At 43.0% G+C, this 24404-nt stretch overlaps 1 protein-coding gene across 5 annotated transcripts in view; it reads left to right on the forward strand.

The window, feature by feature from the left end:
* CD58 (CD58 molecule) overlaps positions 1-24404 on the forward strand; it is a 63473-nt gene that overhangs the window by 14344 nt on the left and 24725 nt on the right. For 2 of the 5 annotated variants that reach the window (XM_061410071.1, XM_061410061.1), the window contains exons 2-5: positions 7708-8001; positions 12770-13045; positions 18470-18485; positions 20902-20942. In XM_061410071.1, the coding sequence (XP_061266055.1) occupies positions 7708-8001; positions 12770-13045; positions 18470-18485; positions 20902-20920 (605 nt within the window). In that variant the 3' untranslated portion in view covers positions 20921-20942. Of the gene's footprint in view, positions 1-7707; positions 8002-12769; positions 13046-18469; positions 18542-20866; positions 20943-24404 lie in introns of all 5 variants that reach the window. The other 3 variants (XM_061410029.1, XM_061410039.1, XM_061410052.1) reach the window with 3 other exon arrangements.

Below are 24404 nucleotides of genomic sequence, written 5' to 3' on the forward strand. Positions count from 1 at the left end.
CCCCATATGCTCAAGCTCATTCCTTTACTTTTTCTGGGCCGTGCTCACTTGCCAGCTATAACTACCTCACATATAACAGGAACTTCCCTTCTCATTATTAATCATCCCCCTCCTCATACGCTGCTTCATTTTTCTCGATAGCACTTAATACCACCTAATATACTTTTTCATTTAATGTTTTCCTCCCCTTCCCCACCCCCAAACCCCACCAATAATGTAAATTCCAGGAGGGCAGGATTCTGTCTGATTTGTTCAGTGTTGTATCCTAACTGCTTAGTACAGTACCTGGGACATAGGAGGCATTCAATAAATATTTGGTGAGCGAATCAATGAAGAGTAAGGCCTACCCTGCAGAGTTAAGTTGAGGATTTAATGAACCTATCCATCTACCTATCTATTCACACATCTATCTATGTCTTGGACCAAGTACCTGGCACATAGTGAGCCTTCAGTAAAAGTGCTGATGTTGTTGCTATTGTTAAATATTATTATTGAGACTGAGCTGGTCTAGGGCTCATTTGGATGATCTGTTGTTAATATCTAGGGCTCATTCAGTTTGAATTTATTAAGAGCTAGGTTAGAGAAACAAGCTGCACTAAACTTCCTCGGATGAAGAGACTATGCTCTTCTTTTGATTATCTTTGTATCTCAAACCATGGTGCTGGAGAAGACTCTTGAGAGTCCCTTGGACACCAAGGAGATCAAGCCAGTCAATCCTAAAGGAAACCAATCCCGAATATTCATTGGAAGGACTGATACTGAAGCTGAAGCTCCAGTACTTTGGCCACTGGATGCGAAGAGCCAACTCATTGGAAAAGACCCTGATGCTGGGAAAGGTTGAGGGCAGGAGGAGAAGGGGGTGACAGAGAAGGAGATGGTTGGATGGCATCACTGACTCAATGGACATAAGTTTGAGCAAACTCTGGGAGATAGTGAAGAACAGGGAAGCCTGGCATGTGCAGTCCATGGGGTCCCAAAGAGTTGGACACAACTTAGCGACTGAACAACAACAGCATTGTATCCAGTGAGCATATTCCCATGCCAGGACTGGGGCATGGGGCTGATGGATAGAATTTTTGTGGACTTCATAGAGCAAATTATTCAATATCACAGTGACCAAGACATTTGAGGAGGGTGGCCACTCTCTGTACTGTGAGCATGTGTGCTCATGTCTCCAGAGACTTAGCTTCCCCTCCTAGCTCCTGGCTTGAATGAATCTTTAACTGAATTGTCGTTATGATGTCATACACACAGGGGGAAATACCAAGATTTATATGTTTGGGTACTGAAACTTTCAGGGGATTTTTTTTTTCTACTCATCAAATGAATTTTTGTTTCAACTGCTAAAATCTGCAGCCATGTGGAACCTTGAAAAAATTTTAGGAAGAGAAGGAAGTATTTTAAAATCATATTATTCGTTTCTAAGAAAAAACTCCAGAAAAAAACCTTTCTTCAAAATCCAGAAGACCGTTAGCTTGTGTTTATGGAAGTGAAAAAACTGCATGTCCTCAAACCTCAGACAAGGTGTTAACATTGATTAAGGGCTGATGTCCTGAGTGGGTATGCTTATCTGGTGCAGTGCCCTGAAGCCCACAACATGTGGTAGGTGAAACCTAGCTAGACTTGAAGGGGATGGGGAGTGGGGAGCTGACAGACCCTCCAGTCTTGCTGTGATGCTGGAGGCAGACAGTGAGGAGGAAAGAGGTCTCTTCTGACTGCGTCTGAGGGGTCCCAGGCCATTTATTCTGCAGCTTCAGTTAAGCATCTCCACCTCTCCTTGCCGAGTCTTGGTTCTTCAGCCAGTTTCCACAATGATATCAGTTAGTTGTTCCGTCGTGTCCGACTCTTTGTAACCCCATGGACTGCAACACACCAGGCTTCCCTGTCCATCACCAACTCCTGGAGCTTGTTCAAACTCATGTCCATTGAGTTGGTGATGCCATCCAACCATCTCATCCTCTGTTGTCCCCCTCTCCCCCCACCTTCAATCCTTCCCAGCGTCAGGGTCTTGCAAAAAGCTCAGGATTTGGGGTGACTATTAAATTTTGTGATTCTGTCAGGAAGCCCTACATTTTGTATTACATTAAAGTTATATTTAAATCAGTTTAGCTATCACTCAAAAAATATTTATTTACTGAATGTCCTTCATGGGCAGTGGGGATGCAGCAGAGATAGAGAATGACCCTGTCTTTGGGGCTGACCTGACTCAGCCCTTCACTCGGATTGAAATTAGTTGCCAACTAATTCCATAAAATTTGACGTTCCATAAAATTTGATTTTTATGTTCACGTAAAATTTGAACATCAACATTTCTTGGAAACTGTGGAAATCTGGCAGTTGCCACGTGCCACATGGGGAGGAGCTGAGGATCCCTCTCCAGGTGAGCCAGACTTGCTGGGACTGTAGTCTCCACCGCTCCCTTTTGTATCACACCTGGCTCGTCCGTGGCTTCTCTGCTGATTTGCTGGTCTCTGTTTCAGGGTTTCATTTGCCAGTTCTCAAAGGCTTCTCAGTGGCTCCCATGACTTTGTGTCCTTAGGACTTCTTTGTTTGCTCCTTATTTTCTCCCTGCACGCCCCCTTTAGCTTTTCTTCCTTCCTGCATTTGACTCTCTCTCATCCCCTTTCCCTCCTTACTTTTTCACATGTCACATATTCCTTGCTATCAGATGTGATAAGTGCAGACTCTTAGACCTTCCTTTCAACTTAGTTTCCCTTGGTCTTTAATTATGAAGCCCTATCTTATTTCTTATTGAATTTCTAAATTTTTTTTTTTTTTAAAGCAACAGCATTATGAAACTTGGGTCTGAATTTGGGTTCCCATGTAACATTTTGAAGATCTGGGCTCATTGATATCTTGCTCAAGCAAACCTTCTCAATTTCCTCATGTATATGAGGATGGGTATGGAATAGGGCATGGTTCTCTGGGGATCTGTCCAGCCCTGACATTCAGTGATTTGGGGACCCCTGAGTTTGTGCCTTACCTGTAGGCTTTAGAGATGTGCTTGACTCACAACTAGAATGGTTTGACTTTCTCATTCCCAACAACTGCTGTTCCAATACATTCTAGAAATTGCATCCTGAGATATCGTGACACTATCTTTAATAACCTTATACCATATAGCAAGCCAAATATGAAGGGGTTTCCTAGATGGCTCAGTGATAAAGAATCTGCCTGCCAAAGCAGAAGACTCAAGAGATGCAGGTTCAATCCCTGGGTTGGGAAGATACCCTGGAAAAGGAAATGGCAACCCACTCCAGCATTCTTGCCTGGGAAATCCCATGGACAGAGGAGCCTGGCAATCTACAGTTCATGGGGTCGCAAAGAGTTGGACATGACTGAGTAACGAGCACACACATACAAGCCAAGTAAGAAGCAGTGGTGAAGAGTCAGACTGAGTTCAAATCCAGTGTCACCACCTAATTCGTCAGTTAATCTTTTTGTGCCTGTCTGCAAAACAGGGTTAAAACAATATCCAGCTTTGCTTCATCCAGCCTAGCATTTCACATGAAGTACTCTGCATAGAAGTTATAAGCAGAATGACAATATACAGCCCTGATGTACTCCTTTACCAATTTGAAACCAGTCCACTATTCCATGTCCTATTCTAACTGTTGCTTCTTGACCTACATACAGGTTTCTCAGGAGGCAGGTAAAGTGGTCTGATATTCTCATCTCTTTAAGAATTTTCCACAGTTTGCTGTGATCTACACAGGTCAAAGGCTTTTAAAAACAATACCTGCTTAATATTGTTAAGAGGATTCTCTGAATACATATTTGTAGAGCTCTTCCAACTGCCCAGCAGATAGTAAGTGCTATAGAAGTGTTTGATTAAATAAACTAAAAATAGCAGTCAACCTGAATCTCAAGACTTAAGTGAAAATGAGCAGAGGATTTTGTGGCTGGGAGTTGAGGGGGGTGGGGGGGCCCATTGCATTAACCCAGTAGTTAATGATGACCATATTTTCTAAATAAAAAATCAGGTCACTTTGTCTGAAAATATTTGAGTTCCACTTTGGACTTCTAGCCCTATGAGAACTACCAAACTGGGTGTAATGATGATACTTTGTAAGACTATAAGAGTTTTTGCAATTGGAAATTACCACTCTACATATTGGTACTAGGTACCTTCATATCTTACAAAGAAAAGATCATTCGATATTCTTGAAAACAAATAAATCTCCAGTAGTTAAAAAAATCTGTCTAGTATAGAATATCTGTTTAAGCAATCATTGATACATTTTTCCCCTCCCTCTATCTCTCTCTACTTTGCAACAGCGAAAAGGCACTCCATGCCCAGTTCTCACACAGTCTCACAGTGAATCATTGAAAGAAAAAGAAAGAAAACCCTGTTGAAAGCCTACTTCATTTCAGCCATTGTATAGACTCTCAGTCTTATTTATTTTATTATTATTATTTTTCTCTCAGTCTTATTCAGACCTCAAAGCAACCTTTTCTGGGAGCCATTATGATTTTCATTTTAGGCTGAGGAAATCTAGCATGGCAGGAACTTTTAAGTATTTATCCTGGGTCCATCTGGCTTGAAAGCTGGGGCCCTTTTCATTCTGCCCTCTGGCATAGTAAGGTAAGCATCCCAGTGGTCCCTTTTCTAACCACTCACTGTTAGCAGCAAAGTAACCAACACTGCTGATTCCTTTCTTTAGCTGATGTTTGCTCATTCATTCATTCGTTCACAGTGTGTTACCTTGAGGAAAAACTCACTCGCCTTTCTCCTGTTCTTTTTCATTGGAAATGATTGTATTAGTAACTTACTTTAGGATCAGTCTTGGAGGTGCAACAGAAAAGACTTTACTATAGGAAGGAAAGGGTAGACTAGTCTCTGCAAATGTGATGATTCCCAAATCTGTACCTTCCGCTGTGAGCCCGAGACCTGTGGACCCAAGACAGCTCCATGTGGATGTCTTATCAGTTGCTTATGCTTAGCAACCATCAGTCAGTTGATTGCTGGGTAAGGACGGGAGAGGAGCGATGATGAAGCAGGTAGAGGAAGCATTGCCTCCAAGAAGGCAGGCCCTGAGTCAGGAAGGTGTGTGGCATGTGGGAAGAAATAAAAGCAGTTCCGAATGGCTGGAAGGAAGAGAGCAAGAGGGGAACAGGTGGGGAATGAGGCTGGAGAGGCAGACAGGGATCAGATCACAGTGTCTGACCCCTGTGAGAGAGTGAGGGGCTGGGCCAGGTCAGGTCTGTTCTGGTCCCTGTTTCCTCATCTGTGATACAGAACTAGCAACGTGACTGCACAGGAATGTAGAGAGGATTAAAAAGGTACACAAGAGTATGTGAACATGTAATGGCAGAGGGTAAGCACTCAATAACATTTTCTTTCATTTTTCTTAGTTCCCTGTCATTGCACCTGTGAAATGGGGGTGATTTAATCATGGGGATTTCTTTCAACTCAAAATGACTGTGATTTTTTTCTCAACTGGTCTCCCCATTTTCCACCATTAGCTCCATTTCTGACTTTTCTTTTCCCTGTGCTCAAGCCCAGGAAACACCCCCCTGCCTCATGCCCCCCGCTCCGCCCCTGAAAAGACAGAAGCCAGCATTATGCAGCTAGGAAGAAGCGATTGAACTCAGACCTCTTCTCTTCTTCCACCACCCTGCTTACTCTCATCCATTTATTCATTTACAAGACATTTCCAGCCTCCGCTGTTGTGTGTGGTTAGACTCTCACACCTCAAATCTTACTCCTGTTCATGCCTTTTCACTGGCTCTGGATGGGTGGGAGAAATAGTGCTTGACCAAGAAAGCCCACAATTGGCCTGTTTAATATTTTTTATTTTTCTTGTACTCTTTCAGTTATCCTGATTGTGCCTCCAAAAATTTCAATCAGTGAAGTTTTAATTTGTCTTGAATGTCTTTCCCTTAACAGCTGCTTTTCTCTCTTAAGAAAGTCAAGTCTGGAGCAAGATGTTTTTAAGCCCATTTTGGGGTATCAAGAATATCCCAATCTAGTAGTGATAGTCAATGTTTGCCAACTGGATTGATGTGGAGGAGGCGGGAGGCTCTGATTTGAAGCATGAGTCAGTTTCTTTGCTGTAAATACTCCCACTGTGGTGGATTTCAAGCTATCAACCAGACTTTACTGAATGGAGTCCAGCAGGAATGGCTACAGTTGGCTCCTTGAGACCTTAGACTTCATCACATCCCCCAACTTTCTTCTTAGTCATTCTGATTTCATTTAGTGGTCAGCCAAGAAAGAGGCCTGACAGTCACAATTAACTCCTCTCATCCAGTCACTAAATCCTGTTCATTTCTCTCTCAAATGTCAAGTCTGTCCACTTGTCCATTTCCACTGCCTAATCTGGTCTCCTGATCCACCATTCTTTCATTGCTACCACACTGACCTATTTTCTGGCTTCTCTGCATCCACACTTGCTCATCAACCAGCATCCACTGTGCAGACAAAGTCAGCCTGCTGAAATTTAAATTATATCATACCAGTCTTCTGTTTAAAACCTTTCCGTGACTTTCCTTGCAGTTACAATAAAGTCCAAATCCTTAGCTTATCTTGCCTGACTCCGCCCAGCCCCTCACTCCCAGACTCTGTGATCTGGCCCCTGGCTGCCTCTCAAGCCTCATTGCCCACCCATTCCCCCATCTTGCTCTCTTCCAGCCATTTGGAACTGCTTTTATTTCCTCCAACATGCCAAGCACGTTCCTGACTCATGCCCTGACTCTTGTCTGCTGGATCATCTTTTCTACCCGTCCTCTTATCTCGCTGACTTCTCTTATCTTCCAGTGCTTTGTTATCCTGTGTCAGGTCAGCATGATCTCCTAGGAAAGGCCCTTGACTGGGTGGTTCTCCTTGCCTGCTCAGTGTCTTCTCCCTTGAGAGCCTGGAGCAATACCTGTCTTGTTCGCCACCCTTTCCCCAGCATGGCCCACAGTACCTGGCATGTAGTTGGTGTGAAAGTGAAAGTTGCTCAGTCATGTCCGACTCTGCGACCCTGTGGACTACACATTCCTTGGAATTCTCCAGGCCAGAATACTGGAGTGGGTAGCCTTTCCCTTCTCCGAGGAGCTTCCCAACCCAGGAATTGAACCCAGGTCTCCTGCATTGCAGGTGGCTTCTTTACCAGCTGAACCACCTATGGTGCTCCAGAAATGTTGAATCCATTTCTTGGGTTTAGGCAGACCCCAGTTCCCTACTTTTTTTTTCAAATTTATTTAATTTATTTATCTTACTTTTGCTTCTGCTGGGTTTTCATGGCTGGGCGCCAGCTTTCTCTAGCGTGGTATGCAGGAGCTACTCTTCGTTGCCATGTGCAGGCTCATTCTGGTGACTTCTCTTGCTGTGGAGCACAGGCTCTAGGCAGATGGGCTTAGTAGTTGCCTCGCATGGGCTTAGCTGCCCTGCACCATGTAGGAACCTTCTCGGACCAGAGATCGAACCTGTGTCCCCTTGCATTGCTGGGTGGATTCTCACCCATTGGACCACCAAGGAAGGGCCCCCCACCCCGTTTCCTATTAAAGAATAAACTCTACAGGGTTAAGCATGTTCTGCCTCCTGCACTTTTTATCAGCAGTTTATCAGCTTTGTACAAAAAGTAGCTAATGAATAATTTTTACCACTACGCTTCATCATTTTCCCTTGAAAAAGGCATCTTGGAAGATAGTTTCCTATTTTTGATCAAGTCATATTATTTTTCCTAATCAGTTTCTTTCTTTTTTTTTTTTTCTCTCTAGATTTCATCAGCTGTTCTCAAGAAATTTATGGAGCTATGAATGGGAATGTAACCTTCTACGTTTCAAAGTTTCACCCGAGTACAGAGATTATATGGAAGAAGGAGAAGAATAAAGTTGTAGAATGGGATATACAATCTGGACTCGAAGCTTTTCAGTCTTTTAAAGATAGAGTTTATTTAGACATTGGGTCAGGTAACCTCACCATCACCAGGTTAACAAAATCAGATGAGGGTCTGTATGAACTTGAATCCCCAGGTGTTAGAAATAAGTCCGAGTTCCACCTCAAAGTGATTGGTGAGTATCCATAAATTTGTTTGTTCAAATAGCAAATTTCCAAGTATTTTAGGAGACTAATACTAACCAATGGTTTATGGGACATAAAACAATGAGCTGTATCACCTGTTGTCAGGGTTTTTCTCTCTTTCTGGTACCCAGGAGCCACTTTTAGCTCCCTGTCATCCTCTCAGTGAAGAGAGGATGTGACTGAGGTCGAGAGAACAGCACAAGCTGGCCACAGCCGCTGGCAGCAGCATCACTTGTCTTGCCGGGAATGTTCTGAAAAAGTGTGTAGTGGCAACATGAACTCAGAACTCTTTGAACACCTGTGAATTGGAGTTCGTGCTTCCTCCTGCACCCCACACAGGTGGTGGGATTTTATTTTCCCTCCTCTTACCACTTTAAACTGGAACTGGGGATAGGATTCAGGTTCCTCTGTGCCTCTCACTAATGCTTCCTGGTTATTCTCTTTCCCCCATGTCTAAAGCACTTGCCTTGTTACCGACTTCCAGAGGCTGATGGCTACCCCTACATGTTTGGTTTTTTCCTCCAGTTTTATTGAGAAATAATCGACATTCATCACTGTCTAAGTTTAAGGCATACAGCATGGTGGTTTGATTTACATGTATTGTGAAATGATTATCACAGTAGGTTCAGCTAACATTCATCTTCCCTTGCTGTTCTCAAATGTCCTAGTAATGCTTTGTCTCATAGCTGCCTTTTGTGTGCTGCAGCATAGCTCAGCTCAGCCCATTCCCATCTCTCCCCTCTGATGCATCACAGTTTCCACTCATCTTATCCGAGGTATGAGTATAGTTCTAGGCCTACTTCCTCTAGGTTAAAGGCTGTCTTAGGAAGATCCAGCCTGTGACAAAGTGTGTAAGATGGTTTCCAGGGGGTGAAGTAGAGACAGAGTGCAATATAACAGTTCAGGTCTGAGTTCCCCACCTCCTGTTTGTGGTGGTCTCAGTGGAACAGGATATGATGATTAACTGGATGAACAGCTGTCACTCACCAGTTCAACTACTGAGTGTTGGTGACATTGGAAGGAAGAGAGAATTTCTCTCTTGGTCACCATTGTAACTTCAGAGCCTAGCAAAGGACTTAAGTAGGTAATAGGCACTCAACAGATATGGAAGCAATTGATCTGGATGGTGGGATGTACAACTGATAGAAATGGGTGCCCTCGGACTGGGTGACTGGTTTGTCCAGGAGATTATGAACTCCTTTTAGAAAAGTGAAGCTTGTTAAGGTGTGCAGGCATCCCATTAGAACCAGCTGATGCCACTGAAGAAACAGAATCTTTAAAACCTGCAAGTTGGGGATCTAGCAGTTTAGAGGGCAAACAAATGAAAAGATTGGCTCAGATTTTAAATTAGAATTGAATGCTTCTTAAGAGCCCCTTTATAGAGTTTATAAAACTGAGTTCAAAACAATTTCTCTTTTTAAAACTTCATGAAATGTTTAAAAATATAATTTAAAAGTAATTAAAATTTTAGAATTGCCTGCTAACTCAACAATGGTGGTTGATTCTGATAATTAAGCCAAGTGGACAGTTCTTAGGAGGCTCAGCAAAGGCCTGGGGAGGCGCAAGGTGCAGGGCATGTGAGTTTCAATCAGGAAGCAGTGAGTAATATTGGCCATATTAAATGTGTCGACTTCAGGTTCTGGTTTGGGAATCTGGGTTTTAGCCTGTGGCAGTCAAGAGCCTGGGGAAGGAATTGGCAGCCCACTCCAGTATTCTTGCCTGGAGAATCCCATGGACAGGGGAGCCTGGCGGGCTGCTGTCCATGGGATCGCACAGAGTCAGACACAAGTGAAGCGACTTAGCATGTATACATGCATTGGAGAAGGAAATGGCAACCCACTCCAGTATTCTTGCCTGGAGAATCCCAGGGATGGAAGAGCCTGGTGGGCTGCTATCTATGGGGTCACACAGAGTCGGACATGACTGAAGTGACTTAGCAGCAGCAGTCAAGAGCCATTGCGTCTCATACTGGAGCAGAGAAGTGTCTTAATGAAATGTATTTTTGGAAGGTTAATCAGATGATAGCAATTTTTGGTGGATTAGGAAGAGGAGACCCCAGGTTGGAAGCTATCATGATCATCCTGGTAGACAGAGGTGTTGGTAGCAGATGTTTGGAAAGGAAAGAACCAGAAGGTATTTCCAAGTTAGAGTTAATAAAATTTAGATTTTGGTTATAAAAATATATATCTGAATGTCAAAATGATTAGTCACACTTTATTTTTTTTTTTAGAAATGAGGAAGTCATACTTCCATGAGGGTTTGTTAAGACTGAAATAATAAGACTCAGTAGCCTTCCGGAGACACCAGACCCTTTCAGAAAAGATACTTTAGACAGGGGGATTTCCTGGTACCTCCTGAGTTCAGGGCATCTTTGTGCTTTTCTAGAGGTGAACATCTGGCTTTCCTCCTTCCTTCAAAGTCCCCTTAAAATTGCCACCATCAACGTTTCATAGTTCTTCCCCATCCTCTTACAGCCTTTATTGCATGGGGGCTGGTAATGTTCATATAAATAGGATTAACTGCTCTGTCCTTAACAAGTCTGGACTGGTATATGACTTTTTATTAAGGGGTATGTATGAAAATATAGAAATGTCACCAGATATGTGTAAGAAATTCTCATTTCTTACAGAATAGTGAGCTCTTAATTCATTAACTATATCAATTAACTAAGTTGTCCTATGGATGAAGTAGGCACATTTCTTGCTGGTTGTTTAAGGGACAGATATAACTAATGTTTGTTAGATTATAGCTGTGGTAAGTCCTGTGGGCAGCAAGACATTGGCTGAGTGTAGTCAGTCACTCAGTCGTGTCTGACTCTTTGTGACCTCATGGACTATAGCCCACCAGGCTTCTCTGTCCTTGGGATTCTCCAGGCAAGAATACTGGAATGGGTTGCCATTTTCTCCACCAGAGGATCTTCCCAACCCAGGGATCGAACCCACCTCTCATGTCTCCTGCATTGGCAGGAGGGTTCTTTACCACTAGTGCCACCTGGAAAGACCCAGCATTGGCTGAACTAGATCAATAAGCTAGAATCTGTAACAGAACATGGTGAACTTTTCATCTTCCGAAGTAAAACTCTGCCCATTAAACACTAATCCCCCCTTTCCTCCTGTCTCCCTGTTCCCTGGTAATCATCATTCCATTTTCTGTCTCTTTAAGTATTTGGCTACTCTAAAAACCTCCTCTAAGTGGAATTGTACAAGATTTGTTTTTTCATGACTGGCATATTTCACTTAGCATAATGCCTTCAAGACTCACCCCTGTGGTAGCATGTGTCTGAATTTCCTTTCTTTTAAGGCTGACTGCAAATGTGATTTTGAATGATCATGGTTAGGATGGCCTGTAGTTTTCCAATAGGCCATGGGATTCTAAAGTGATTATTAGAATAGGCTCCAGGTTGACTCCTTGAGCACTGGATTCAGCCCTCATTTCTGCTCAGGACCTGGTCTTGGCCAAACCGTGAAGCATGGCTCCTGGGCCCTCCTCACCCTCCTTATCCCTTTAACCTTGAATGCACGCTTTCCTGACACCTGTTTCTGCCACGACTCACCGTGTGTCACCCTGCTTACTGATAGCAGGTACTCTGCAGTGAATACACACTCGTGTGGTGTGTGTGTGTACGAGTTCTTTAACGAAAGAACAAACCTTAAGACAGCATGTAATTAATAATATGAGCTAGATTAAACCTAAAACTTGAAGAAGCCCCCAAACAGAAAGGAAAGTCATGTATGACTCAGGTCTAACAAGACAGGCTGGGTGTTTTATTTAACTGAGCCAGAGATAACTCAGAAGGAGAAGACGAGGGCAAGATGAATTGTATATATTTGTTTTTTAGATTATTCCATGGAGCTTGGGTTCCTTTGTCTTAGAAAATATTTTAAGTGACAGTATAGTATCGCATCATCTTGATGGACTTTACTTTGCTTTTTAGTATTTACAAGGTATTGAAATTTTATTATCCACATGCAACTTATAAGGTGTTGAAATTTTATTATCCAAATGTGTCCATGACCAGTTTTTGTATATTTTTTTTCTCAAATCTCTTATGATTGGTTTTAGGTGGAAAGGAGAGATGCAAGAAGGTGTATGAATTAATAAATGAACCAGTGATTGATACGGTCAGCTCATTAGCTTTGAGGCTTTAGAGAGAAATGATGGTGCATCATGACTTGTGTCTTACTCATCCTCAAAGGCTACTGCCTTAGCCAGTAGCAGGTGTTTCTAGAAGAAACCTGGGGGTGATGTCTCTAGACTGGCAGGCGTGTGACATGTGCCACGCCCTCCTCTGCCTCTGAGTGGGACCAGCCCACAATATAGCTCCTCAGAACCTTTAGCAAACTCATTTGAGTCAGATGTCTTGGAATTCAGCCTTTTTCAGATTTTAGAAAGGTGATATAAATGATCTCCTCTGTGTGTGTGAGGAAGCACTTCACTTAGTTAATGGGGAGCACCTTATACTCAAGCAGGTATTTTTAATAAAACATGATAACAAATATTTGTGAACAATCATTTGGCTTTCAGACATCTTTGGATTTCAGAATTGAGGATAAGGGATTCGGGGCCTGTATCTGCACTGAATTTGAGCAGGTAGATCTGATCTAGAAGAAAAGAGAATTTTCTTACCTTGGTGCTCAAGGAGTGGTCTGTTTATCTTTTCAAGCACATAAAGAAGTTGGAAGTTCTTTGTGAATTTGTGGATGAGGAGTTTAAATATTATTCTTTTCTGTACTAAACATCCCTTTTTTTTCCCCTCAGCACCTCCTCCATCACCGTCAACATTTTGCTCATTGTCTGATGATGGAAACATTACTCTCACCTGCGAGGTCATGGAAGGGGGCTATGACATTGATGGTAACCTCCTACAGTATTCGTGGGAATGTCCGCCAACAGTACAGTGTCACCGTGGCTCGAGTCCATCTGAAGCATATGTCTTAAAGAAAAGTGATCTTTCACAGAATGTTCAATGTATCGTTAGCAATCCATTATTCAGAACATCAGCTTCCATCTCTTTGTCAACCTGTGTGCCAGAGGGTGAGTAAGTGACTGCATGGGTTATGGTAGAGGTCCTATATACAAATGGGGTTCTTGGACCACTGGTGATCATGAATTTCACACCACAGATTAGTGGCTAACTTTCAGTTCACAAATTTGAAACATAAAATGAGTTATAGTTTTCACAGATACTTTAAAAAAACCTTTTTGTTTGGCTACACAGAGTCTTAGTTGCAGAATGTGGAATCTTTAGTTGCGGCATATGGAATCTTTAATTGCAGTGTTCAAACTCTTACTTGCAGCACGTGGGATCTAGTTCCCTGAACAGGGGTTGAACCCAGACCCCCTGCACTGGGAGCGCAGAGTCCTAGCCATTGAACTACCAGGGAAGTCCCCCTTTTTTTTTAGATATAAATCTAGTATTTTTTAGTACTTTGTGTCAAGCACCATTCTAATACATATGTTAATTCTGTTCCCACACAATCTAATAATTATCCTTATTTTATGGGGGAAACCAAGATGTGATTGGGAGTTTAAGGTGCTTGTCCAAAGCCACAAACCTGTAAGTGGTAGAACCTGATTTTGAAATCAGGCCATCTGGCTTCAGAGTCCATTCTCTTAATTACTCACACTTATTCACTGCTTCCTAATATTCTTCATAACCATTATATTCTCCGCGTGTGCATGTGTGCCACAAGAAAGTGCATTCAATATGCTTGTGTAGGCTAATATTTGATTAATAGCATGACAATCTGTCTCAGCTATGGTCTTTTTGTGCTGCTCAAGTATCATGTATATTGGTAATTTACAGTTCTCCTTATCTATTTTTTTTTATATTGTACCTCCAGTTTACAAACAGAAGGATCAGTAATTTGAAAGTGGTTCATTAAAGCCTAAGAGATGAAATGTATAGTAAATACTGTATTTCAGGATAATACCACAATTGTAAAGTGTGAACTGGATTCTAGGGCAGACAGAGAATGTGAGTCTCCTTAGGCTGGGCAGGGTGATTCTGTGAATAATTTTTTTTCTAAACAGATAAAACAGAAAAAGACAAAAAATGAATATAATGATATTGGTTTGTAAATTGGCCCACTGGTTATGAAGGGCAAGGAGGGACTGAAGAAGAAGGCAGCCACTCCAGATTAGTGGTGGCAGGTTTAATAAGCAAGGAAGCTTACTTAGGAGGCTTGTCTTGGGTGACCTCAAGAGGAATAGACCTCTATGTCTGCCTGCCAAATCTTAGAATTTATATAGAGATCATGATTCAGTCACATAGACCATCCTGATGGTCTCACAACTCTTGAAGTTCTCTCTCTAGGCTACATCCTTAAAAACAGTTCTCATGGTGGGACTAGCTGGGAGCATGTACATTTCAAGCACAGGAGTGGTTGTCCTGGGCCTCTGATGGCCTGGGTCCAGTTGTCCAGTCAACTTAAAATCACATCCTTTTTAATGATATCTTCCAACAAATGAATATGAACAAATTTGAATTTTATTTGGCTCCTGAGCCATTCTCCCTAAGTCTCCCACATATTGAACTTTTTAAAAACTTTTCAGATAATGATATAAAGCCATTAAGGTTATGATATCATTTTCAGACAAAGCAGTGTGACTTCTCCAGTAAAACAAACAAATGCTTCCAGGAAAAGTACGAAATGGCTTCCAATCCGTAACTGATAGATTGGGTCTCTAAAAACAGAGGAAAGACCAAGCCCACAGAGGTGTCTTTCAAAGCGTTTATACAAGTAACACAGTTGCCAAGAATATTAAAAAACCGTTTGTAGAGTTAATGACAGTTGTTCTGTTTGGAGCAAACATTCCTTCATTACTTCCACTTACCGGGTTTTGCATAATGCCCAGGGCGTACAGCGTGGAAATGCAGTTTGCGTGCTTTACAGTGAGAAGAAGAAACAAAACCAATGCGCTTTTGGCTTTGACATGTGTGCAGTGTGTACAACCGACGAGGAGAAAGAGGTTGACTGTCTACAGAATGAACAAGCAAGCTGAAATCTTGAAAGGCTTCAGGTGTTCAAAGAGTCAATATACTGGAAGGAAATCAGTTCAGTTCAGTTGCTCAGTTGTGTCCGACTCTTTGCGACCCCATGAACTGCAGCACGCCAGGCCTCCCTGTGCATCACCAACTCCCGGAGTTCACCCAAACTCATGTCCATTGAGTCGGTGATGCCATCCAGCCATCTCATCCTCTCTCGTCCCCTTCTCCTCCTGCCCTCAATCTTTCCCAGCTTCAGTGTCTTTTCAAATGAGTCAGCTCTTCGCATTAGATGGCCAAAGGAAATAATTCTATTACCTTTGAAATATTGAAGGAAATATTATTATTACTATTATTGAAGGAAATAATTTCTAAATAAAATCCTTTATAGAATTATGTGGGATATTTTAAGATTTTCAAGCATTTTGCCCTCTCAGTTTTCATTTAACCTCTGCCCTTAGAATCGAATGCTCAAGATGCTTTTCCCTGTTGATACCTTGAGAAAAGATTGTCACAATAGCATCCCTTTCATTGATACAAAATTTGTTGTTGTTCATTCGCTACATTGTGTCCAACTCTTTGCAACCCCATGGACTGTGGCACACTAGGTTCCTCTGTCCTCTACTATCTCCCAGAGTTTGCTCAAATTCATGCCCATTGAATTGGTGATGCCATCTAACTGTCTCATCATCTTTTGCCCCCTTCTCTTTTTGCCTTCAATCTTTCCCAGCATCGGTCTTTTCCAATGAGTTGACTCTTTGCCTCAGGTGGCCAAAGTGTTGGAGCTTGTTTCAGCAAGTCATTCCAGTGAAAATTCAGGGTTGATTTCCTTTAGGATTGACTGGTTTGATCTTGCAGTCCAAGGGATTTTCAAGTGTCTTCTTCAGCACAATTCAAAAGTATCAATTCTTTGGCATTTAGCCTTTATATATGTATCTAGTTCATTGTGCTATATCCCTGAAACTAACACAATATTTGAAAGCAAGGATAAATGATTAACTTTTCTCAACTAAAAAAGGTAATAATAATAATTGAAGGTAGGCAGCTTTGGTCACATTGCTGCTTTATGCAATTGTCAGAAACCCAAGTATGGTTTAGCTCCTGCCACCTCCCCTGCTGTCTCAGGAGTGGGACCCAGGAAGGGAAAAATAGTGTGTCTTACCCCTTCCAGGGAGACTTTTGAGAAATACCACACAAGCTGCCTTGCATCTCATTGCCCAAAACTTGTCACATGATTAAACCTAACTACAAGAAAGGTTGAGAAACTAATTTTTTAGGTGAGTGGCAGTATGCCCAGCTGCAGATCTGAATTCTTTTACTAAAGAGGAGAGAATAGGTATGTGGGACAACTTAACAGTTCCTAACCAGGGACCACTCAAATCAAACCAATGCCTATTCATTCTAACCCAGCTGTGCTCCAACTAAGAGGAAAGGGTGTGTGTTCATATTCTCATTCATTCATTCATTTTCTATCTCCTCTTACGTTTCCTCCCCTCCCCTCTCCTCCTCTCCCCTGTCTCTTATCGATGTTGTGTTTGCTGTTAGTGACCCTACTGTCTCCCTTAGCAATGTGTGGTGATTATTTTGCCATATCCTCTCTGTTCTGCCCTTAGAGTTTTGGTAGGTGGATAGAGTCCATCTGATGAACCATCATTATTTTCTGTTGTGGACACTTTGGTTATTTTATCTTTTTGATATTGTAAGACTGTAGTAAATATCTTTGTGCCTTTTTTGGAGAGAGAAGAGAGGCACATCACTGATTCTGTCTGTAGCTTAGCATCTTAGAGATGGAACTGAAGAATCAAAGGACATTAGTAGAGATTCCAGTAGGTTAATGGTAATAGCTAACAGGCTTCCCAGGTGATGCACTGTTAAAGAATCCACCTGCCAATGCAGGAGACTCAGGTTCAATCCCTGGGTTGGGAAGATCCCTTGGAGAAGGAAATGGCAACCCGCTCCAGTACTCTTGCCTGGGACATCCCATGGGCTGAGGAGCCTGGTGGACTGCAGTCTATATGGTCACAAAGAGTTGGACATAACTGAGCACACAATAACTAATCACGGTTCTTACATGTATTGATTCAATTAATGCTCACAATTGCCCTAGGAGGCATATTTATCAGGTCAAGAGAAACCTGAGTCTCTGAAACATTAGATCACTCACTAATCCAGCGTGTGGCAGTGATTCAGTGAGACTGTAGGCACATCATTTAGCACAGTGTCAGCTGCTCTATGGTAAACATTTCTAAGGCTTGCTGTGCACGGCTGCCACATTGCCCTGCCAAGCACACGATGCCAAGTTGTGCTGCCAGTGGCAGGATGGGATGGCCAAATAGTGAAATATTTGCCGCTTTTAATAAAAAAGCACTGGACCTGATATGTATCAACCTTGTGCATATAAATTTATTTAGAAACACGGGCAATTCTCTTTATTCACAGTGAAAGTGAAGTGACTTGCTCAGTCATATCCAACACTTTGCAACCCCATGGACTATCCATGGAATTCTCCAAGCCAGAATACTGCAGTGAGTAGCCTTTCTCTTTTCCAAGGGATCTTCCCAACCCAGGGATCGAACCCAGGTCTCCCGCACTGGAGGTGGATTCTTTACCAGCTGGGCCACAAGGGAAGCCCAAGAACACTGGAATAGGTAGTCTATCCCTTCTGCAGGGGATCTTCCTGACCCAGGAATCGAACTGGGGTCTCCTGCATTGCAGGTGGATTCTTGACCAACTGAGCTATCAGGGAAGCCACTTATTCATGTAGTTATGTTTTATTAAGTCACTGTGAACACAGAATTAGTGAATAGTGAACCATTACTCCCAGGGGAGATATAGGGTTAGGTTCTTCCAAGTCTCCGGTCACGCGTTTGAAAAGGAATCATTATAGAACCTTGTTTTACGTGTGTTTCTGTTTAAAGACACATTATTTAATATATGTGATTAATGCATGAATGGTGAAATTCACAGCCAGCAGGACCATAACTGATGCCTAAATGAAGCTTATCTAACATGTGTATTCTATGACTCACACAGCCTGCTTGCATTTGGGAAATGCTGTGTGTCTTATAGAGAGAATACACGTGTTAAATAAGCTTCATTTAAGTATCAATTATGGTCCTTCTGGCATTTCAGCACTGTTTTTGAGGGCCAGTTTAGACAGTGAAATAAGCAACAAAAAAGCACAAAATGTGGAACACGTGGGCACTAAAGAGATCACAAATAGGATTGTGTCTACAGTACAACGGCCAAAACATGAGGGCAGAGTTTTGCCTTGAACCTCGGTTGGGAACAACAGTTTTCAGCATTTTGTTGCCCGTGTCAGCGTATGACTATGAAAGCACTACAGGTGTTGGTTTGAATAAATTTTAGCGAGTAGGTAAATTGCAAATATGAAATCTGCATAGAAGGAGGGTCAGCTGTATCTGTTTTGGTCAGTTCAGCTAATTGTATTTCTTTTTTTTTTTTTCCAGATAATACAAGGCATAGGTATGTGCTTTTTGCCGTACTGCCAGCAGTAATATGTGGCTTGCTGTTTTTAAAATGTATGTATACTTTTTTCCTTAAAAAGTTTTCAAATGGGAATTGGTTTTTCAAAGGCCAGAAAATGATTAATTTGAAGATGAAAACAAAGTTTGACATTTTAGTTGTTTCACAAAATCTTTTTTGTTGTACTTGTTGGCTGGGGTTCCCGGGTGTGTTGGGTTCCCTGAGATTCTGCATTATCCTGAGGCAGTAGGACTCCTTGGACCATAGAGAGCATTATAGGAGTGGGAACACAGCCAGTAATACTTGGGACCATTCCACAGCCTCCTGTCTATGGTCTGCCTCAACGTATGTTACACTTCTGGTCTCCAAGCCAGACTTTGCAAAAAACCCCAAAACTCTTCCTCTTGGCTGCTGTGGTCATAATTCCCATGACTTATAGCCCAGAAGCAAGTCTTAGGTAAGAAGGAGTTTTTATTGAGTCAGGTGATGTAGAGAGGGTAAAGCTGACATGGTATTACTTGTATTGCCTTCCTCAGTCTCCTGAGATCTCGGGCCAATCCAGAAGGCAACCCATATGCCCTGGAGAACTGGTGACCCTGTCCCAGCCTATTCTTTCCTGGTGACAAGAAACCCCTCCTCAAGTCCTAGAGGATGCCGACCAGTTTGTAAATTTCAGCCTAGGGGTTCTTGAAGCCCTAACAGTTTCCGTATCAGCCTTCGCCAAGAGGAAACTTACAATTTGTCGCTCCCATAGGGATTGTTGAAGAGTAAGCTTTCCACAAGGTGAAGGCATCCTGGATCCACGTCATTTCATACTTGTGTCTTGAATCAAGTTCACAAACTAGATTTCAGTTTCCCTAGACCTGCACTGTTCAGTGTGGTGGGTACTAGCCACATGTAATAATCTAAATATAAAATTTAATCAATGAAGATTAAACAAAATTTAAAATTTAGTTCCTCAGTCGTACTAGCCACATTTCAAGTGCTCACAGATGGCCAGTGGCTACCATGTTGGACCAAATAGAGAACAATTCCATCACTTCAGAAAGTTCTATTATAGGCCAATACTGACCTAGTCTATTCTGGGGTATTGGCCCTAGAATGTGATTTCCCAAAGATACCATTTCTATATTATAGGTTTCAAATACCATGAAGATCTCTAAGTAATCAACTATCAGTCAACTGAATCTCCTCTAAACAAGTTATAAAAAACTCAGCTGAAGAAGGTTTTAAGGCATCATTACCAATAAGTAAAACATCAGGGAACTCAAGTGTTCTTTTAAAAAGTTATTTTTAATCCCCAAATAGCAGTAGTATAGTTAATAATCTCTTTAACAGATTGGTACCCAGAAACCAAAATAATTTTCTACTCGTATGTTTTTTTGGGGGGTGGGGGTAAGATGTCTATGATCGCAACTCCTGAACCTAAAAAAAGAGCCCTGTGTACCCATATAACTCCAAAACAACTGACTTATTAAAACAAACAAAAATAAACCTTTATTCAATGGAGGGAAACTTACCCCAGTGGAGGTACTGATAGCACCATATATTCCCCCCCACCCCCCACCAAAAAGTAACAAATAATTACTTCAGTAAGCATCTCAATCTTAAAGCCATGAATTGGAAAGATGAGGTATTTGGCATGGAGCTATCAAAACGGGAGAGAGTTGAATGTAAACAGCGCCATCAGCTAGTTGACACTTTGACAAGCTCGTTCAACCTTGTGGACTCAGCTGCTGGATCATTAGCATGGCTCCAGGCTAACTGGTGCCTTTGATGGGGAGGAAACTGAGGGATACATGTGAGACCATATCTTAACATCCAAACTGGTGCTGTCAAAATGGTAGCCACATGTGGCTGTTGAAACCATTAAATATGAGAGTCCAAACTGAGATGTGCCATCAGTATAAAATAAACACTAGATTTGTAGGACTTATTTCAAAAGGAATGTAAAGTATCTGATTAATAATGTTTATACTGATTATTTGTTACAGTAATATTTTTGATATGTTGGGCTAGTTAATAAAGTTAATTTCATCCATTTCTTTTTACTGTATCATGTGGCTAGTAAGCATGTGTAATTACTTATGTGGCTTACATTAAATCCCCATTGGGCAACACTGGTCCAGAATATTCTAGCCTTCCCTCCATCTTTAGCTTCATGCAAAATTGCTATAGAAAACATTCATCAACAGTTTTTGTTTTTCTATCATCTGATGACCAATTTTTGAACAACTCTTTGGCTCAACTCAGTAGCCAATTTGATGTGAGCATTTAGGAGAGTAGGAAAGACCAGCTTGACAGGGCTGTGCTCTTGAGTTTTTCCAGTTCAGGCCTCTAGCCAGCAACCCCACATTTCAGCTTTTTTTTTTTTTTTTCAGCTCTTTAATTGAGACAAAAATGTCTTCATTTGTAGGTTTTCTGGGACGTCATAGCCAATGAAACTCGGGGGCCTAGGTAAGTAACCCATAGACTGCTCAGTGGGCACGGTATGTATCATGTATTAAAAGCAGAACAACCCCCATGTAGAGGGCCTGTTCTTTGGGGAACCAGGTTCTACTTATCTGTCAGTTGCCTTGAACAGTAATAAGTAATATCAGCAGATTACTCACCACAGTTCATTAAGCACCAACCAGTCACTTTCCATGTAACATCTCATTCAGTCCTCTCATTGAGCTTTGCATGGGGGTATCTTTACAGCTTGTTTAGAGACATCAAATGGAAGACTTGGAGAAGTCAAGTCACGTGACTCGTAAATGGTAGAGCTGGGATTCAAATCTAGGTCTTCAGACTCCATGGGTTATCCTGTTAACCACCAAAAATATACTCCCTCCTTCTTCTATCCCAGGAAAATGGAGCCAAGGATAAGGTTCACTTAGGGAGCCAGGGTCAGAGCTGTGCCTGCATCATGAACAAAAGATAGGATCCAAACACAATGAATGGTGGCCATGGGTGAAGGAAGTTGCCTTAGGGAGATCCAGAAGTCCCTGTCCTTGCAGAATCCCCATGGTCAGGAGGCAGAGGCCAATGAGCTAGACTTTTAGGAATTTGGGGAAGAGTAAAGCTCAGGTCTGGAAAGGGCAGGGTTGGGGGTGGCAAGTCACCCCTTTTGAGGCAGCATATGTTGATGGGATAGGGATTGAGCCAGGCCAGGATATTGAGAGAGAGCTACCAAGAGGTTCAGTGGTTTATTTCTGGGAAACCACTGAGGATTTTTGAGCAGAGCTAGAAGGCAATGGCACCCCACTTCAGTACTCTTGCCTGGAAAATCCCATGGACAGAGGAGCCTGGTAGGCTGCAGTCCATGGGGTCGCTAAGAATCAGACATGACTGAGCGACTTCACTTCAGTATGCTTTGGGAAGATGTTTGTATTGGTAAAGCATACAATGAATAAATAGACAAGAGGCAAAACATGGGGACACTGGTTAGTGGATAAATCTAGCCAAGCAGAAGAGAAGCTGTATTGGTGTGAAGGTGAAGTTGCTGAGTTGTGTCCAACTCTTTTCGACTCCATGGACTGTAGCCTACCAGGCTCCTGCATCCATGGGATTTTCTAGGCAAGAGTACTGGAGTGGGCTGCCACTTCTTTCTCCAGGGGATCTTCTCAACCCAGAGATCGAACCCAGGTCTCCTGCATTGCAGACAGACGCTTTGCCATCTGAGCCACCAGGGAAGCCACCAAGCAAGTGGGTGTAATCAAAATGCTTCAGAGCGACTGGCTCATGTTGTGCTGTGCTTAGTAGCTCAGTCGTGTCCGACTCTTCGTGACCCCATGGACTGTAGCCCACCATGGACTGTAGCCCACCAGGCTCCTCTGTCCATGGGATTCTCTAGGCAAGAATACTGGAGTGGGTTGCCATGCCCTCTCCTCTAGGGGATCTTCCCAACCCAGGGATCAAACCTAGGTCTCCCACATTGGAGGAGGACTGGCTCATAATGGTGCCCAATAAATGTTAGCTATTTTGGTTATGACTCTTTTCAAGAAAGGAGCTGAAAGCAACAGGAATTTCAACCCTTGGCAGCACTGCCAGACATAGCAGGAGTCAGATGGAGCCCTTGTTTGGGAAGGTGGATTTGTGCTCAGTCAGGCCGAGTTTGGGGTGCAGGCACATTACGTGGGTAGAGATATCTAGCACCTAGTTGGAGAAGTGGCTGGAGGGGCTGGGGCTGGGGCTGAGGTTACAAGTTGGGGAGCATCTTTGTCAGGACAGTAACGGCTTCCCAGAGCATCTGAGGTCACCAAGAAATAGAAGCCAGAGGCCCTCAAGTGGAGGGCAAGGTGAAGGAGTCCAGGAGGAGACCCAGGTGGCACCCTGTTATGGATCCAAGGGAAGAGGCCATGCATTAGAGCTTCAGAGAGGCAGAGGAGGAGGGCGGTGGTCAAGACCTTTGGCTTAGCTGAGCGATTTGGCTGGCTTTCATGAAAGCCACTGGGTGAGGGGACCACTGGGTGGGCTGGGAGGTTTCTTTCTTTCCAGCTGCTGGCCAGGACAGTGACCAAGTCACCTGGCAAGTCAGCTACTGCAGAAGGCCTGGGGCAAGGGATTCTAGAAGACAGCTCAGCCAGCTGCAGGGTGCAGGCTGGGCAGGGGTACTGAGGCCACCAGGGGTTGGTGGGCTAGGAGGCCCCGTGGAGAGAGGGTGGGAAGGGATCGGCCACGGATGAGGTGAGAGGCAGGTGTGCTAGCAGTGTAGGGGCAGCAGCAGAAGACCTGGAGGTTATGGTCAGAGGTGGGGCGTTCAGATCTGAAGCAGTGCTCGTGAGGGCAGGTGAGGGTGAGATCCCAGGCAGGGCCTCTGCTGAGATCCTGATGGTAACAGTTGATGTGTGGACTTCATGAACAATGACAGGAGATGTTGTTCATGGGAGGGCTGTCATCCAGGGCCACTGAGAAAGGTGACGGGGTAGTCCAGGCCTCGTTCCTTTACCTGCTCCTTTATTCTTTCAACAAGCACTCTTATGGAGATGACTAGATGGCAGGTACTGTGTGAGCTGATGGCTTGAGATCAGTGTACCCAGTGAGGCTAGACGTTGTATGAGATTCAGAGAAAGCATATATTAGGGATCCTACCTCTGAGAAACTTCAGGTCACACTGGGGAGAATGGATGGGCATGTAAGAAACAGAAGGCATTCCAGCTGGGAGAAGCAGCAGAGGCAGAGACATAGGCAGGAACCAAACATCATTGTTATTGATAAAGATGTTGGCCTGCTTAGCATCAAATTGAAGAGGTGGCGAAAGAGACCATATTTGCAAGAAAATCTTTGGAAGTCAAGAGCATTAAAATGAGTGATATGGGAGTAGGGAGGCATTTGTAGGTTCTGTGGCACTAGAATTTTTCATGAAAAATATTGCCTTGGGATGATGAGCTAGGAAGAGAAAACTGACATCTCAGGGTAACATCCTGAGGAATAAATAGGTAGCTTGGGGCTGGGTGTGGGAGAGGAGCTTACTTTTCTTGGTATATTTTTGTTGGCTGCTCAGATTTTGTATTTTGTGTGTTTCTTACCTATTTAAGAATGCCTTTTAGATTTAAAGAGCCCACTGTGGCTGCAAAGGGGAGTTCCCTAAACTCAATTATTAAAGGATTAACAGATGAGGTGGGGCAGGGCTGGGGGAGGAATGGGGGAGGCGGGGACAAGCATAACCAGGAAGAAATGCAAATTTGTCACATCTCTGTGAGTAGCCATGTGCGGATGGTGAGAGTTGGACCATTAAGAATTAGGCTGAGCACTGAAGAATTGATGCTTTCAAATTATGGTGCTAGAGAAGACTCTTGAGAGTCCTTTAGATAGCAAGGAGATCAAACCAGTCAATCCTAAAGGAAATCAACCCTGAATATTCATTGGAAGGACTGATGCTGAAGTTCCAATACTATGACCACCTGATTCAAAGAGCTGACTCATTGGAAAAGACCC

The sequence above is a fragment of the Bos javanicus genome, chromosome 3 (genome assembly GCF_032452875.1).
Source record: "Bos javanicus breed banteng chromosome 3, ARS-OSU_banteng_1.0, whole genome shotgun sequence".
In the NCBI taxonomy this organism is placed as follows: domain Eukaryota; kingdom Metazoa; phylum Chordata; class Mammalia; order Artiodactyla; family Bovidae; genus Bos; species Bos javanicus.